This window comes from Cyrtonyx montezumae, unplaced genomic scaffold (genome assembly GCF_038088225.1).
Source record: "Cyrtonyx montezumae isolate F1298 unplaced genomic scaffold, pur_monq_1.0 scaffold_14, whole genome shotgun sequence".
In the NCBI taxonomy this organism is placed as follows: domain Eukaryota; kingdom Metazoa; phylum Chordata; class Aves; order Galliformes; family Odontophoridae; genus Cyrtonyx; species Cyrtonyx montezumae.
Genome location: NW_027071870.1, coordinates 16,451,666 through 16,468,137, shown reverse-complemented (window position 1 = coordinate 16,468,137; position 16,472 = coordinate 16,451,666). Strand labels below are relative to the sequence as shown.

The 16,472-nt window shown below is 37.2% G+C and overlaps 1 protein-coding gene across 1 annotated transcript in view; it reads left to right on the top strand.

Moving 5' to 3' along the window:
* Positions 1–16,472, top strand: part of UBE3C (ubiquitin protein ligase E3C) — a 65,470-nt gene that overhangs the window by 29,030 nt on the left and 19,968 nt on the right. The window contains exons 14-18 of the mRNA XM_065731536.1: positions 1,802–1,906; positions 2,794–2,881; positions 6,126–6,223; positions 9,417–9,549; positions 11,290–11,537. Of these exons, the coding sequence (XP_065587608.1) occupies positions 1,802–1,906; positions 2,794–2,881; positions 6,126–6,223; positions 9,417–9,549; positions 11,290–11,537 (672 nt within the window). The remainder of the gene's footprint in view (positions 1–1,801; positions 1,907–2,793; positions 2,882–6,125; positions 6,224–9,416; positions 9,550–11,289; positions 11,538–16,472) is intronic.

Sequence of the window (16,472 nt, the reverse complement as noted above, 5' to 3'; positions counted from 1 at the left end):
TGCTTTGGGGAGAAGCATACAAACAATTATGCCAGAGCTTGTGATGAAGTAGTTGCTACCTTGATACTTTTCCTTCTTTTCTGGATTGGAGGAAACTTCCAAGAACAGTTCTAAAATTGCAGACATCCCACTGAATATGACAAACATCTTTCTCAGAGCCCTAATTTTTTATGCAGATGTACATAAACAGATTTTGTTTTCTCATTTTCTGTCTGCATGATTGCAATGGCAAATATACCTTTCGTCATTTGAGCTCCTTGTGAAGTAAAACATGAATAACATGCCTTGGCTCGTGGTTGAGTGGCACAAGAGCGTAACATCATTGTGTACTGTAGTTCAGCTGATAAACAAAATCTGTTAAACCACTTTACTACATGGCTTCCAGGAAAATGCTTATACTTTCTGCTGGGCTTACTGACTTAACACGCTAAAGGGCTTTTACTGAACACATTTTAGTTTGTAAATAACATAATGATATTACACTGTATGTACGTGCATGTGAAATGGAGATTGCAGCCACCCACCCTGTACGTGTATTTTCAAGGCTGTAGATGCTTCTTAGGCTTTTTATCCTGTCCTCTGGAATAGTGTTGGCTTTTTATTTTCAAGTTGTCAATTTGTAGTCTGCCCTCAGGCATGCTTGAGCTGGGCCCTTCTCAGGGGCGTTTACTTTATGAATCTGTTAAATTGGATCTCTGATGAATTTTGGAGTTAAGCTAAAAATAGATAGAAATAACTAAGCTAGTCACACTAGGAGCTGTTCTAATTGAGTCTTTGAGGGTATAGGTTATTTGGTAAGTGATACTTTAAGGCAAGTTTTTTTTCTAGCTAGCTTTGACAACAATAAAAGGAACCTGCAGTCTCTCTTCTCAGGCATAGAGCTTTTAAAAATGCCAGCATTTGTTTTTCCACATGGATAATCACTTCAGCGAGGTGATATAATGGCAGATGCTTATGACTTATGTGAGGCACCTTTAGCTGAAAGTGCTTTAGTTAGTGCAGCAGCTCGAACTAGTCCAGTCTTTCATTGTACTTCAGAGCTGCAACTTGTGGTGCTTTTGTTTAATACTTTCACCCTCTCTCTCTCCTCTGTACTTTCCCAAGCTGATGTTGACTTTATCTATAGAGTTTGGCCATTAAGGAGCACGCCGTGTGATCTTCTACTGGCTCGTTAGTTAAGTTCATTACCTGTAGGAAGGCACACCCACTGTTTTGATTGATCTCTAAGATTTGTCTAGAAGTTTGAGAGTCTTCTTTCCTGTGGACAAAGACGACTTTCCCATCAGCCCTATTTTTCAGAATCTTGGATTTGGAATGAGGTGTAATAAAGAGTAGGCGTATATCTCTCTCTTCTAAAACGTGCATCTATTCGTATGCTTAAGTTTTTAAAAGCCCATATAAGTAAGTGGGGAAAAAAATATGTAGTTATATAAAGCAGAGTTAAGTGTCCCAGATAACTGTTATTTCTTTAAAGAAGTAATTCAGTGCTGGTAATGATTTGATGACGCTTTGCTGAACTGGCATTTAACTTTATAGATGCAAAGTCTTAGGGATTACTAAGTCCTAGCTTTTAAAATTTGCAATGAGACTTTAAGAAGCTAGGTTTTTTTGGATGTTGTACAAGTGAACCCCTGTTACTCGTGTTCTAAGGTACTGAAGTATGAAAGCAGGCTTTTTTAAGTTAGAATAAGTACTGATTTAATGTATTACTGACTTTTTTTCTCAAGTTTTAGCTTGTAATTTCTAGAATTTCATTCACAGTACTAAGTGCATTTTGAATGTATGTATTTCTGTTGCCTAGGTCATCACAAACCTGGTGAAAATGCTGAAAGCAAGAGATACAAGGAGGAATTTCTGTCCACCAAATCACTGGCTCTCAGAGCAAGAAAACATTAAAGCAGATAAGGTAAGTGCAATTATATTTCTTTTCACAGAGCATTACTGCTGATGAAGTTTAATTTTTGATTCCTAACTATCAGTAATGTAGGTGTTTTGCAGTTTTAATGCTGTTTAAGGTGTGTAGTAACACTGCTTTTTTCTCTAGTAGAGAAGTCTTGCATCTGTTAAGAAGCTTCTGTGTTAAATTGCTTTACCAGCAGTAAAGTGGAACCCACACTACAGTGCAACGTTGTAGTTAAGCTCTATTTACAGCAACAGAGCAACAGAGAGTTGGGCATTGTGTAGCATGGCTTTTTTTATTTTTTGCTGTTTATTTTCTTATGGTTTTAAGCTCTTCTTAAAATAAAAGTACAATAGTTGTTCTGTAGTGGAATCGTACCTCTAAATTTACTTCCAAAATACAGTAAAACTCAATTGCATTTTCTGTACTTATCTCACCTAGAAATGAGTTTTTTTCCTAAATACTTTAAACAAAATGGTGTTGCTTGAATTAAGTGCACGTATGCATGCAAACAAAAATACTGTTATGACTGTGAAAGCATCTCCTTTGTATCACTCCTTTGAATCTTAAGGTAATCATATCTGAGACAAACTACCATGCAGTGCTGAATGTTCTAACAGTGGGAGGTGTTGCATGGCAATGGTAAGCAATAAGCACTTCCAGTTTGGGTTATTGCTTGTTTGCTTACCTTGCGTTCAAGAATTGCATTTCTCTGTGCGACAGTGCTTCAGGGTTGGTAGGAAATAATGCCCACACACCTTAAAGTAGTAGTGTTAAACTAGTGTTATCTTGATTCTTAATTCAAAGTAAGAGAATGAATTTTGAGAAGTAAAATAAAAACTCAGCTTCTGTAGGATCTTAAATATCAGAATTTAACATGTTAAATCTACTAGGTTACACAGCTCTATGTGCCATCTGCTAGACATGTATGGAGAGTCAGAAGAATGGGAAGAATAGGACCACTGCAGTCTACTTTGGATGGTAAGATACAGTCTATGCAACTTTTGCTTTACTAAGGCAAAATAAGCTTGCCTAATGCAAAGAAAATCTACCTTTTACAGAGTTCAACTGGGCATCTTGTATGAAGTTTTAATGATAATGAAAGGCAGTCATTTGTGGTCTCGTTTGTGCATGCTTGTATGTCTTTGGAATATTTATTAACAACTTCAAGCTATTGCTGGTTTTGCTGGCATTGATGAGGTGTAATGATAAGTGTTAAAAAATATAAAGTGTGACTATGTATAAAAGGCAGTTGCAGAAGACAGAAAATGCAAAGTTGTGTGATGTACAAAATAATGAGGTTTTGTTTTTACCATATCTGTATTTATTATAACGAACTTGTGCTACCATGATAACTACAATCTGTAAATACTGTCTTTGATTTAACTTCTTCCCTTGAATCACTCAAAATATATAATCTTTCGGGAACTTCTTAAAGAGCATGTGAGAATTGGACCATCTTATCAAGGAAAACTTAACACTGGTTTAATTGCACTGGTGTGCCTTTTATGTTGCCAATCTGTTTCTCTTTTCAGACCTTCGTATCTTCACTATTTTAGAATTGTACCTTGCTGTGTTCTAGTAAAATAGTCACTATATCACAAATACTTGGGAAGTTTTCAATAGTGAATTAAAAATGGGACCTTTAAGCAGCAAAATGATTTGTCTGCGAGAGTCCATACTCTTTGAAGATGATGTCACTTACCAGTGACATGTACAGTAGATCATTTACAGAAGACCATAGCCTTTGAATGCTGTCATAGAATTCTGCAGAACTAGATTTGCTCAAGTTTGAAACCTAAGGACATTTTAAATGACAAATGTTGAATAGTTATAATGACATCTGTTTACTGTCATTACTATATTGTTCTAGTTATTAGGTAGCAGCTAGTTGGCCTAGTGTAAGTACTCTTCAGAATTCTGAATCAAAATTTTTCTTTCAGGTTAGTTTCTCCTTTTGGAAACGATCTGTTGTCAGCAGTGGCTAGTAAGAAATCTACAAACAAATGCTTGGCAAAAATTGCTGAAAATCTGTATGGTTTTCACGTATTGCCATGCTGTATTGCATTGGCACCTTTCAAATGCAGCCTCTTCCTGTTGGGCCATGTTTGGTACTCCCATGTTCTCATCCACCTACTGGCCTGCTACTAGCCTCCTTCCCCTCCTTGAGCTCATTCATTTCTCTCTCAAACCATAACTGCATCAATGCATCAACTGTTTCATGAGTTAGCTTGATTTGGGTGACAAACACGTAAGCTGACATAGTGAGCTGGTAAGAGCTGAGATCTCCTTGCTTTTCTGTAGTCTGCTCAATATGGGAATTTCTGTTCTCTAGCCAGTTGCAACTTTTTGCAAAACAGGATTTTTGAATTCTCTGCTGAATTTAAACTTCAGCTGTTTAGTTCAAACATGTATTAAAGGGAACACGTCATGAAAAGATTACATCGTTCAGGTAAACATCATTTTGATAAGAAATCAGGCTAAAAACAGTGCAGTCACCTGCTTGTTTTCACACATTCGTGTTAAGCCTGAGTGTGACTTGTGCAAGCCCTCTTGACTCCATAAGGGATAAAGCCAATTAACATGAAAGTACCACTGCATCACATATGGCTGTGTTTATTTGCACTTTCTCATTTGCCTAAATGGCAGACTCCTGAGTTCTAAATGCCCTCTGTATTGATGACTCCATCCCATGTTTCTCTTTAAAGAAAGAATCTGTGATGGAGAAATGCAGATAAAATTGACTAATTGACTGGAATAATTGAACCATCGAAGTCATGTAGTAGTTTACCTTTGCTGTACATGCACTTTTTATTTAAAATGCTTTTAACCCTTGGCTTAATAGACAGCATACGTTGCCTTTAATTAAAAAACTGAGAGTAATCATGGAGAAGTGTTTTGTCAGAAATTCCAAAGGCTTGCAATGTTGGAGCCTTCCCCAAATAAGTATAAGTCACGTATAGTGGTGTATTGGGTTGTGTCCTATTAATGGTACTTATACCATCCCTGCTTGAAGTGCTTTGAGGAGTAAAAATAGCCCCAGAATAAAACAAAAACAACAACAAAAAAAACCCCAACCCTCCAAGCAGAAAAGCCTGTCAAAACAAAAACCCAACTCCCCTACAAAACATCTCACTGGTGAACACTGAAGTGGTGCTCTGTTGTAGAAGGGTGGTAAGATGCTTGATGCAGTTGGGTGTAGGAGCCAAGGTGAAAACTGAAACTGGCATTATAACCTTCAAGTTGGTTGTGGGTTTTATTAATTAATTAACTAAGGAGAGGTGGTTTTTAAATGTGAAAATGAAAAAAGCCAAGGAGTTGTGTTTCTAATTCTTCCCACCCCCATAGTGGAGCTAGGTGGACCTTTAATCGTTTTTTAGGTGGTGAGCAATGCTGGTTTTTTTTTTTTTCCTGCAATTAATGAATTTAGAGCCATCTATATGTGCTCAGCAACCAAGCTTCTTCCCCTGAGGTTAGAATGGAGTTGTCACTGCTTCACATCACCCTGAGTTGAACTGTTTCTGGGAAGCTTCTTGAATGGGTATAAGGAATTAGGGAGGAGCCACAAGGTGTAGCTTGAGAACCGTGTCTGATTGCATCTCTCTGTAGCTGCACCTTCTTGAATTCTTTTCTGCTCTTTTTTTAATTCTTGAGCAAATTGCACTATTTCTTTATATTCTATTCAGTATTTATGTATTAACTAAGATTTGATGTGATTATTGTAACCTTGCTGTTAAGACAGAAAAACCAGAGAAACAAACACTATTTTTCTATTATTTCTTTAGACTTGATTTAATTATTATCTTTTAATGCATAAAAGAATTTTGTTTGAAAGTGTATGTTGTAGTTGAAAGCACTTTAAACTTTTTATAATTGGGATGGGAATATTGTGTACTCTTGTGATTAAAATCGTAGTTATGTACATCATCTCGTCTTCTGTGATGTGCTTTTTCATAATTAAAAAATAGTTAAAAACTCATTGAGAAGTGAGTAACATTTCTTCTGAAGAAACTCAGACATGCTACATTTATATAGATTTTGTTCTCAGTCTGCTTCTTATTTCTGGTTGCCTAACATGTAAGAAAGGTAAGGCTTTGTGTTACTGTTTGATAAATTATTTTAATACATGCAAAGTAAATTGAGTAACTTGATTTAATTTAAAAATAAAGTTAGAACTGTTCGAAATTGTTTCCAAAATGATTAAAAGTTTTATTTCTATTTTAAGTGGGTTTGGAACCAGCACCTCTTTCTGTATCTGAAGAACGACAGCTTGCAGTTCTGACAGAGCTACCTTTTGTCGTTCCTTTTGAAGAAAGAGTAAAGGTACCTAATTTCTAAATTAATGTTCAGTTTTGGTTTTGGAGATTCTTTGTTTCGTTTTGTTTTTCAATAATCTCAAAAGATCACATATATCTAACTAGAAAATAGATTATTTCTCTGCAGAAGTATCTGACGTGCCATACTTGTTTGTGTAGCAACTGAGTATGGGAAGTAAGACTACTTTCTTTTTATTTTTACATATTCTGTTGTCCTTTTTAGTAAATGTTCCTAATTTTAATACATGATTTCCAAGATATGAGAGGAATAGTGTATTTGTTCCTGATTGATCTAAGTGATTGCTCCCTCTTGTGGTAAATTGTGTGCTAGGTTGTGTATGCATAACAGATTGCAAGGGAAGGACTGGAGACATGTTCAGTGGGTGGTTTTACTCAGAACAGGTTGATGGATGTCCATTTTAACAAAACAATGCCTAGAGATTGATTTTTTTGCACTCATGTCTGAGTAGTTGAATGTGAAGAATAATGTGGTTTAAAACCTGCAAGATAATCATACTGTTTGACTCATCTCATTGTGTTTTGTAGATTTTGAATATATAATTGCTAGCTCTATCAGCTATTTCAGTTTGCAGTATATATATTTTTAAAAGGTATAATTGTTATAGGGTTTTTTTTTAACCGCTTTTGTTGTCGGAAGTACCAATTACTTAAAGAAAAAATACTTGGTGAACTGTCTTGGAAACATTTAATTACAAGGCCCCATCAAGGGAATGAAGAACAGTTCCATAGGGAAAGTAAATCAGTATTTGTCAAAAAGGCAATGATAGATTTAGTAGAAGAGGACTTGTTTTTTTCAGGCTTCTATGAAGCAGCTGTTCCCATAAAAATCTTAATACCATGTGACAGTACTGAACTGGGATTACAGGGAAACAATTGAAAGTGACTTCAAGCAGGGGTCTGTATGTTAATATCCTGTCACTGTCTACAGCCTCTGGACCCTTAAAGCTTTGTTAAGCCATACGTCTCTTTAATTTTCTGGAATTCATAAAACCTATTTCTGTTAACACAAAAACTGGAACTTAGCTTCTCATTTTAGAGGGTAGCATCTTTTCAATAATTAAAAATTGGTTGAGAGTTTGTGAGAAGGATAAAAGTCCAGACTGCACTTCTGTAGTCATGATCAAAGACAAGATTCTCTTAAACTGCTTTTCAGACCAGGTATGGTCCTTTTGGTGTAGCAGTGGGAGACAGCATGCTTGTGGAGTCTCCTACCACTCCTTCTTTTATGCAAGTTGTCTTGTAGGAAATAGCATAATTACTATTATTTTTCCCTCCTCCCAGTTGTCATTGTAACAGGCCTGGTGATTAAGATCAATGTGTTGTTTGCTCTGTATGTCCTTTCATTTTCTAACTCCTTCAAATTACCAGACGTTAGATACTCTTAGAAGCAATTACTCGGTCCAGTTTCATGGTGAGCTGTGCAACCTGCTGATCCCAGGCTCTGTTATCTGTTTGGCCTTAAAGCACATTGGTGTGCAGCTGTTACATATTCATCACTAACTACAACACGGTGTGTATCAAGAACCTTGATCCTTTATGGGAAGCAATAACTTGAATTATATCAAGTATTACACCACTTACTGAAGCGATTGGCCTAGTTGGACGTTTATGGCTGATCATAACCCTTTGGGTACAGTTGTTCAGACAACTTTGCCTCACTGGCTATTTCCCTTAACCCATGCTATTGTCAGCTTGCTGATGATGATGCTACGATGTGCACTTCAGACATTTTCTATCTGTTATGCTTAAGTCACTGCAGATGCTTTAGTTATGCGTTAGAGTTGTTGTTGTCAGGAATTGCATATGCGTGAAGAATGCATCATTTAGGAGTCCATACTGTACCAAAATGAATTTTTCAGTGAAAAACACCCCCAAAGTGCTCATTGCACCTAGTGTTGTGTAGCAGTAGTTAATAAACCGTGTTCAGCATATCCTCATGTCCTGTTCATAAAATGAATGTCTTGTTGACATTCAACTGTAGGAAGATTTAGATATAAAGGGACTTGTTGTGGTACTCCAGTCCCCTTCCCTCTTCAGACAGGAGTGCATTCAAAGATAGATCATGACACTAAGAGTTAAACGTGATTTCACAGGCTGCCTCTATGTTCTGTTCTGGTGCTTAATCACACTCTTCCTGCTTTTTCTTTTTTCTTTATGCCCTTGTGGCTGTTTTCTTTTTTCCTTGGCTTTTTGCTGTTCACATAAGGGAAGTCTGGCTTTGTTTACTGTGATTCTCCAGTACAAGGAGAGTCTTCTCTCTAACTGTAGTGTCCATGTGCATAGTAGATTTGAGACTTCACTTTGGTGTTGTCTGCTGTTGTCAGATTACCCTCTTTTGTGATGTGTGTGTGATTGTGTGCATTAACATCTTGTCCAAAAACCAAATCTTCTTAGTAATGAAGGCAGTCTGATATTATTGGGAGATTGCATCTCTTAGAAAATACACTGAAATGTTCATTCAGGTATGGGAAATATGCAAGAGAGGATGTGAATAAATCGACACTGTTTGTATTGGGGGTATTTTGTACGCTATGCATTAGAAAAAAAAGCCATGCTAAATCTTGGTATAGAAACACTAGGAAGTCTTAACAGGTTCCTATTGAGATGGCTTGCACGGGGGCAGTGTGAATTTGTGCTTCAGCTGGCATTATCATTTTTATTTTAGTTGGTATAGTAGACAGCATTGCCTGTATGTCATATCACTTTGAATTACTTGCTTGCTGCTTCCAAGAGGAGTACTGACACCTCATATCTCACTACTAGAAATGTTCCTAAGCATTATGAGAATGACAAAGAATTGTTTACTAGTACTGAGGATTGCCTCTGTGTTCAGAATACTTGTATGACTTTTTTCCTTTGTCTTTGAATACTTTGCATTTCAGAGCTCTAAAAGTTAGGGAAAGGAAGCTGTAATGACTGATACAATGTCTGTAGATGTGCCTCTTTATGTAGAAAGAATTGAGGATGACATCTTAGTGCAAGAAAGTTTTTGCATGTCTGTTCCCTCTTCTTCCCTCCCCTGGGACATGGCTCTGTATATCTGGAGCCTGATGACAGAGAGGACAAATCACTTGAAAGTGAGCACCCAAAGCAACTCAAAGGACAGTAATAGTAGTGAATAACCATCTTTCAGTAAATGTTTAAATTGATACATTTCTCTCTTTCATTCATTTTAACAGATTTTTCAAAGACTAATCTATGCTGATAAACAAGAAGTTCAAGGAGATGGGCCATTTTTGGATGGAATTAATGTCACCATCAGGAGAAATTATATTTATGAAGATGCTTATGATAAACTTTCTCCCGAAAATGGTAGGTTTACAATGAAATTATCATCAAATTCTAAGACATTTAATCCATTTCATCAAGTATTTATGTATTGGCTTACTTGAGCAATATAGCGGTGAGCTACTGGATCTTTTACAATGGCTGTGACTAAAAATGGCTATCTTGTATTTCCAGCCAGCAGAATTTTTTGTGCAGGAGAGCATTTCACTTGAATGAAGAACTAATAAGTAGAAACAATTCAGTCTGTGAAAAGACCAGGCGGTTGCTAGTAGATCCTAGAGGTGTTCACTAAGCAAGGTGTTTGCTGGAACAGGAGACGTTTTGGTTCTGAACATTCTTTAATGGACATCAGCTGTCCATCATAGCGTGTGCATTTGTAGCATATGGAATGAAGCAGTACAGAGTTTCATTATTACTTTATTATTGATTGGTTTGATAGGAAGTGAGTATAGTCAATGCAAAGTTGGTAATAAAAGCTGTGTAAATAAACTCTGGAAGCCTTCAGTGAGTTGAGCAAAGGGGCCCGCCTTCACAGGTACACATACACAGTTCAAGGACTAAACATTACTTGCTCTGGGACTTATATTAGAAAAATTCAGAGAGAATTTCCAGTGAAGCAGGAGGAGAAAAACATTCCAGCCACTTCTGTCTTTCTGCCACCTCCACACCTCAAATAACTGTTCACATTTCCAACAGAGAAATGGCAGATGGCAGCTGGAGTTTAGGATTAGATTTCTGCAACAAAACTGAGTTGAGCTAACATCTTGTTGCTCATGAGGTGCCATCAGCTCCTCCGCTTGGGTGTCTGACTTGCCTGTGGTGCTGACCTTGCTCTTTTCCAGGGGTAAGCAGTTATTCATCAGAGCAAGCAGGAAAGTAATCCAAAGAAAGGGATGAGTGCTGAATCAAGGAGCTGAAATGGATCACTTCAGGGTTGAGAAGAGTGGATGGATGGAAGGGGAGGAATGATGGTGGTGGATAAATGCAGAGTGGGAGCACTTCCTTTGATGGTAACAGGCTGAGAAGTGGTTCTAGTTATTTCTCGATCCTTCATCCTTCGTGTATGAGGAAGGCAGGAAAGGATTGTGGAAAATGGGCATCATCCTATCATTGTAGGGTTTCCCTGTAATGCAAGCAGGTGTGTGCAGTATTTGTCAACAAATTAAAAATGCTGTCTTGAAAGGTTAATTCTAGGATGTGGCAACATCACAGCTTTTGAATCTCTCTCGAAAGCAGACTTCTTTGAAACAAACAGAACGCATCAAACATGCCCACACCTTGTTCAGTGGAATTACGTGCCATAGCATGGAGCCCAAAGTAGCAGAAGTATTAAGTTTGGTTTCAAAGAATATTATTTAAGGTGTTGTGTAACAGTCACTTCCTCTAAGGAAGTACAGTGCTTACTGGCAATGCTTATAGGCAGGACAGAGGAGACCCTTCTGTTCAGAATGCTCTATATTAATCGAATTTTCAAATAATTATTGGGGCTTACGAAAATATTTGGTAGAATTTTTCTTCCCTTGATGGTATCTTTCTAATTCATCTTTTGAGCTCTCTTAGAGCAGGATGCTTTGTGCGGATTGAGTTCTACAGGTAGAACATCCTGAAATTCAAGCCAGGAATAGGTTTTTGCAACAGTTCTACTTTCTTGTTTCTAGTTCCTTTTTTAATATACAAGTAGCATAGATAGAAACATATAAGTAGTTACAGGCAAAATTCAAATAGCTAGTTACATTTGAGTCTCTCTTTCTCCTTTCTCTGCAGAACCTGACCTAAAAAAGCGCATTCGTGTTCACTTACTTAATGCACACGGTCTTGATGAAGCTGGTATTGATGGTGGTGGAATTTTCAGAGAATTTTTGAATGAACTACTTAAATCAGGATTTAACCCTAACCAGGGTTTTTTTAAGACCACCAATGAGGGACTTCTTTATCCCAACCCTGCTGCACAGATGCTTGTTGGAGACTCTTATGCCCGTCATTACTACTTTCTTGGAAGAATGCTTGGAAAGGTAAAAAAAAAAAACAAACAGTGCTATATAATGTAAAGCTATCATAGTACTGAAATTATTCAGTTAATGTTTTTGGATGGGGTAGATGGGAAATACTTTCCTCAAGTGTAGAAAGATCCTCATAACTCTCAGGTGTTTGGTCTGAACATTATTTCTGCATCTTACTGAACTATCTCATTCATTTCATGAAGTTACATCAGAATTACAGAGGAACTGACGTACCCTAATTAGCAGCAGAACAAAATGTGCACACCTATCTCTGTATTTTTTGTTTTACTGTTAAGTTGCTTGAAAACTATAGGACGGCTCTGTTTGTGATGATTTTTTTTTTTTTTCAGAACATGGGATGTTCTGAAGTTTGACTCCAGTTTAGATTTTCATCACTGGGAATCTCAGATTATTTACAGACCCAAACAGTTTCTAGTTGCATGAAGGACAGTTCTTACTGCATTAAAATTTGCTATGAGCATTTACAATATTTATGAGCCACTTAAAAACAGTTTCACGAATTCTGCTTGGGTTCTTTTTTTATGTGTATTTCACATCTTTTTAAAGCTTTAGTGCTTGCTGTTTGCTGTTGAGGACATTCAATGACTGATAAACCCCTGTTGGGCTAGATTATTTATTTATTTTCAAAAAATGTTACGTTACTACATCCATTTCTCATCTGTGATCCTATTTAGTGTTGAGAATATTTCTGTGTCCTTGAAATTATTCTTTAAAGCAAATAATTGTGAAAGGAAGTCTAGAATGCGAGTTCAGTTTCAGTGACGAGGTATTGATTGCTACTCCGCTATCTGAAATTGAATTATCAAAAATGGAGTCTCATTTAGCTGCATGAAGGATTTTGGAGCCTGAAGTCCTGTTGATTCGCAGTGTGATTTCACGTGTGGTTCGATGTCCTTATTTTAATCCAGCTGTAAGCTTAAGAGGATGTTGACAAACCTGTGTTGCTGAAATAGATTGCTGTTCTTTTGTAGTTTGTAGTCTGGCGCTGTAGACTTGTACGTGTAGTTACAAGGGGAATGTTCTCAATAAAATGATAGTAATTTTGATCTTTATTTTTGTCTGTCAAAACACGTTTTGCTATATTTGTCTGTTACACGATAGCACAGGGAGGGTAGTTGTAAAATGTATTTTATCTCCTGGAGGCTGCCTCAAGTACAGTATTTTTTCTTTTTAAAATCAAAGGTCTATTATTTAACTTTTTGAAGGCATAAATTGTTTTTGTATTTGCAGAATGTTTGCAGAAGGTATGAACTGACAGCACTATTTAATAATTACCCTTACCCAGGTGCACAGACACCTTTTTAGTCATCTATTTAGAGACCTGATGAATTCAACAGAAAGATAAGGCACGGCCATACCGTTCAAAACCTGCCAGTGTTGTGGTCTCGGTTAAGTTACTGAATACCAGCTCACCTGTTTTCAAAATGTGTCCATTTGATGCTTTGCTCAGGGTTATTTGAGAGCAATAGTAGGTTATTAAAAGCCTCTTTGCAAACAAAGCAGATGTATTGCAAAGGAAGCAATCAGGCATCCACAGCAATTTCTTATTTGTGGAAACCGTTATGTAAAGAGCACTGCCACCACAAACTCTCACTTAACAAGTTTCAACACTACCTGAGAACAAATGCATTAAAATGTAATAATTTATTGAAGTTCTCTGTCTCTTGGTAACCACCACTTAGCTTTCAGTACCGTGGGCTTGCATCTAATTCAGTTTTTCTGTTTGTTGGGAAGTTTTTTAACAGCTTGGTATCGTCTGTGTTACTTGATCAGCAAAGAAATAGAGACATCTGAAGACTGGAACTTGTCTTTAAAAACTGTGCATTTTAAAATTATTGTAAGCCTTGATGAATGAATTACTAAGTGTCCAGATTGTACTTTTGTAGTGAGTGAAGAAATTGGGATCCATACTGCACAAACTGTATGGCTGTCTGAACAGCTTTTACTGATGGCTGAATGAGCGGAAGGTCTTGTAAAAAATAATACTGTGTGGTTGCTTATGTTGTCTGAAACGATTCTTAAGAAAAAAAAAAACAACCAATGTAGAAATGAGTTTGCTTAACCAGCAGCTACTCAAACACTTCCAACGTTTACGTTTCTCAACTTTAAATGACTTTGCTCTGCAATGTAAATATTATTTTAACGTTAGAGCTTTTTAAGCCGTTTCCTGTTTCTTGGAAGTCAAAGCTCAGCTTACTGTGAGCACCATGTGTAGTGGCATTGTACCACTGGAGGGCTTTGCTGCTGGAACATCTTCATTTCCCTTGCTGGAAGAGCAGTAGTGGCTTTCTGAACCCTGAGAGCTGTCGGTGTCACGTGCTGTCAGGGACGTTCAGACAGAGGTGTTCTGTCCCCAATTCCTACCTTGTCCTTTCTGGGAAGTAAAGACTTGACCTGTGTAGACTGCCACAGCTGAGGATGGGATGTTGCAATCCTTCTGCTCGCACAGTAGGGTGTGATTGGGCGGTGAGCACCCAATTTGCTTGGCTTTCTTTCCGTGTGCGGTAACACTGTCAGTGCTGAAAATATTTCCATGTGCAGGCTTTGCTGTTGCAGCTTTGGCAGCAGAGCAGACTTGGTTTGCTAGAGCACAAAAGTTGCGTTCACAGGTGGCCAAATCTTGGAGCAACAGAAGCAGAGAAAGGGCAATTTGGGAATAGCACCTGAGAACCTGAAGTAAGGGTTTTCTCCCAACTGGTTTCTGAGTATTCACTGCAAATGCAGAAAGTCGGAAACATCATCAACTGCTTTTACAGAAGCAGGGATAAGGAAAACAGTGTCAGATGGAGAATTTAAATCTAAACTTGGTTGTGTTCAGGCCTAAGCTGAGTCTTGTATACCAATTATATTGTCTTTCTCCATTTCCTGCTTAGATTTTGCATTTATTCAGTGGCATTAATGTGGTAGAGGAAGAGGGCATTCACAGAATCACAGAACTGTAGGGGTTCTGGAGCTCATCCAGACCAAATCCCTGCTAAAGCAGATCCATACAGTAGGTTGCACAGGAGAGCATCCAGGCAGGTTTTGAATATCTCCATGGAAAGAGACTCCACCACTGCTCTGAGCAGTCTGTTCAGTGCCCTGAGAAGATTTTCCTCTTGTTGAGATCTAATTGTTTTCCAGTTAGTACCATTGCCCCTTGTCCTGTTACTGGGTACCACTTTGCTCCCATTCTTTGCATTTAGAATTATTTTACATCAAGTATAGATAATTCTTATGATAATTTAGTTATGTTTCATAATATATTAGCATTAGTGTAAGAACATTGCAGGAAATCCACAGAAAGAATTAACATTTTTAAGGTTTCCTTCCTTTTGGACATGAACTTCCTGGTTTCTGTGTACATGGCTCTGCAGTGGATGTCTTTGCACCTTCAAGAGACTGACTCTGAAGCTGAAGATTTTAGTTTAATGCACTCAGCACCTTCAGATTTACTGAATACAACTGTCTCTAGTTCTCTTTCCTTATTCTGGCACATTGAAGAGAAGCAAGTCATGCTGAAGAACATAAAAGCTACTTTTGAAATACAGTGTTAGATCTCTAACACTGTACTGCTTAGAGATCTCTTAGATCTCTAAGCAGTACAGCAGCCTGTGGTCTTTGGAAGACATTGGATTTCTGAAAAGGTTCATATTTGTCTTGTCAAAACTCAGCTTTGTCTTAGATGTTTGGGAAGGCAGTATAAAGAACAAAGCATAGTAGTAGATTTTTATTACTTTAATGGTGGAACCTAAACGTGGAACTGTTAATCATACTTAGATTCTATTTTTAGATATCATAAAGAGTATGCCATGTGGTTACAGTTCATAGCTTTGCATGGAGCCGTGGCAGATGCAATATTATTGTGCAAAATATTATTCCTGGCTAGAAGGTACAATTTGAAGATTACCAGTGTCTTAATTTTGCAGAAAAACTAAAGCAGTTTTAAATTATACTGGGACCTCATCTAAAATGGTTTGAATCAGTGGGAGCTTTTCACAGCAGCATCCAGATCAGATCCTAAACTCTTAAATCTGCACATACAGAGTTGCATACTTTAAAGCAAGTGTTGTAATAATATATTTATATACCCTTTTTGAATCAAAGGCATGTATGAAAAAATAGCAAGAACACTCAACAATTAGAAGAACTGGGCATGGAGTAATTTGAGTGGTAGGTAGGATGGTGCATTGAGCTCTGTACTAACTGCTCTTCTGATTCTGTCATGGTTGAGGATTTGTCTTTTTTGAGGTTCTTTTATGATTAGTTTCTCTCCTTCAGTTTTTAGGCTAATCCTTCCCTTTGCTTGTTCTTTTAATTAAGACCCACTTTGATTTGGTTTATATCAGAACACTGTAATTGATTTGTCCTGCAGACACAATTGATATTATTAGAAAAGTGTTTATGAAATTAGTGATAATGATTCAAATTTGAGGTAGTCTGTGTAACCTTTTTGTTTGATTCATTTCATTCATCCTGCAGGTGATTTTGTGGACTCAGTATTTTGCCTAAATGCAGTGTAGGTGATCAGTAGTCTTCAGAAATCCCGAATCACTGGAAATAGAATAGGAATTGACCACGTAAAGCTGTGTTCTCTTCTGTGTCTTTATAATGTAGAAATAGAATTGTAAGAGAGTGAAATTGATAGTTTGTGGAAGTCATTTCCTTACTTATGAATATAGATGTAAGCGATTCTGTTTTCTGACATGGTCATTCAGCCTGACAGTTCCTTTGTGTACTGGTTTATTTAACATAACCAATTATCTTTTGATTACAAATAGCTGTGTTAGTACTAACCTTGTAAATATGTGTCTAATGCTAAAAGACTACTGAAATGTGGTATTTTAACTCTAAATCTTCGGGAAGGAAAAGTGTGTATTGATGGATTGCGATATTTATTGGGTCATAATGTATTTAAATTTTCTTTAATGCATATGTTAGTGATTG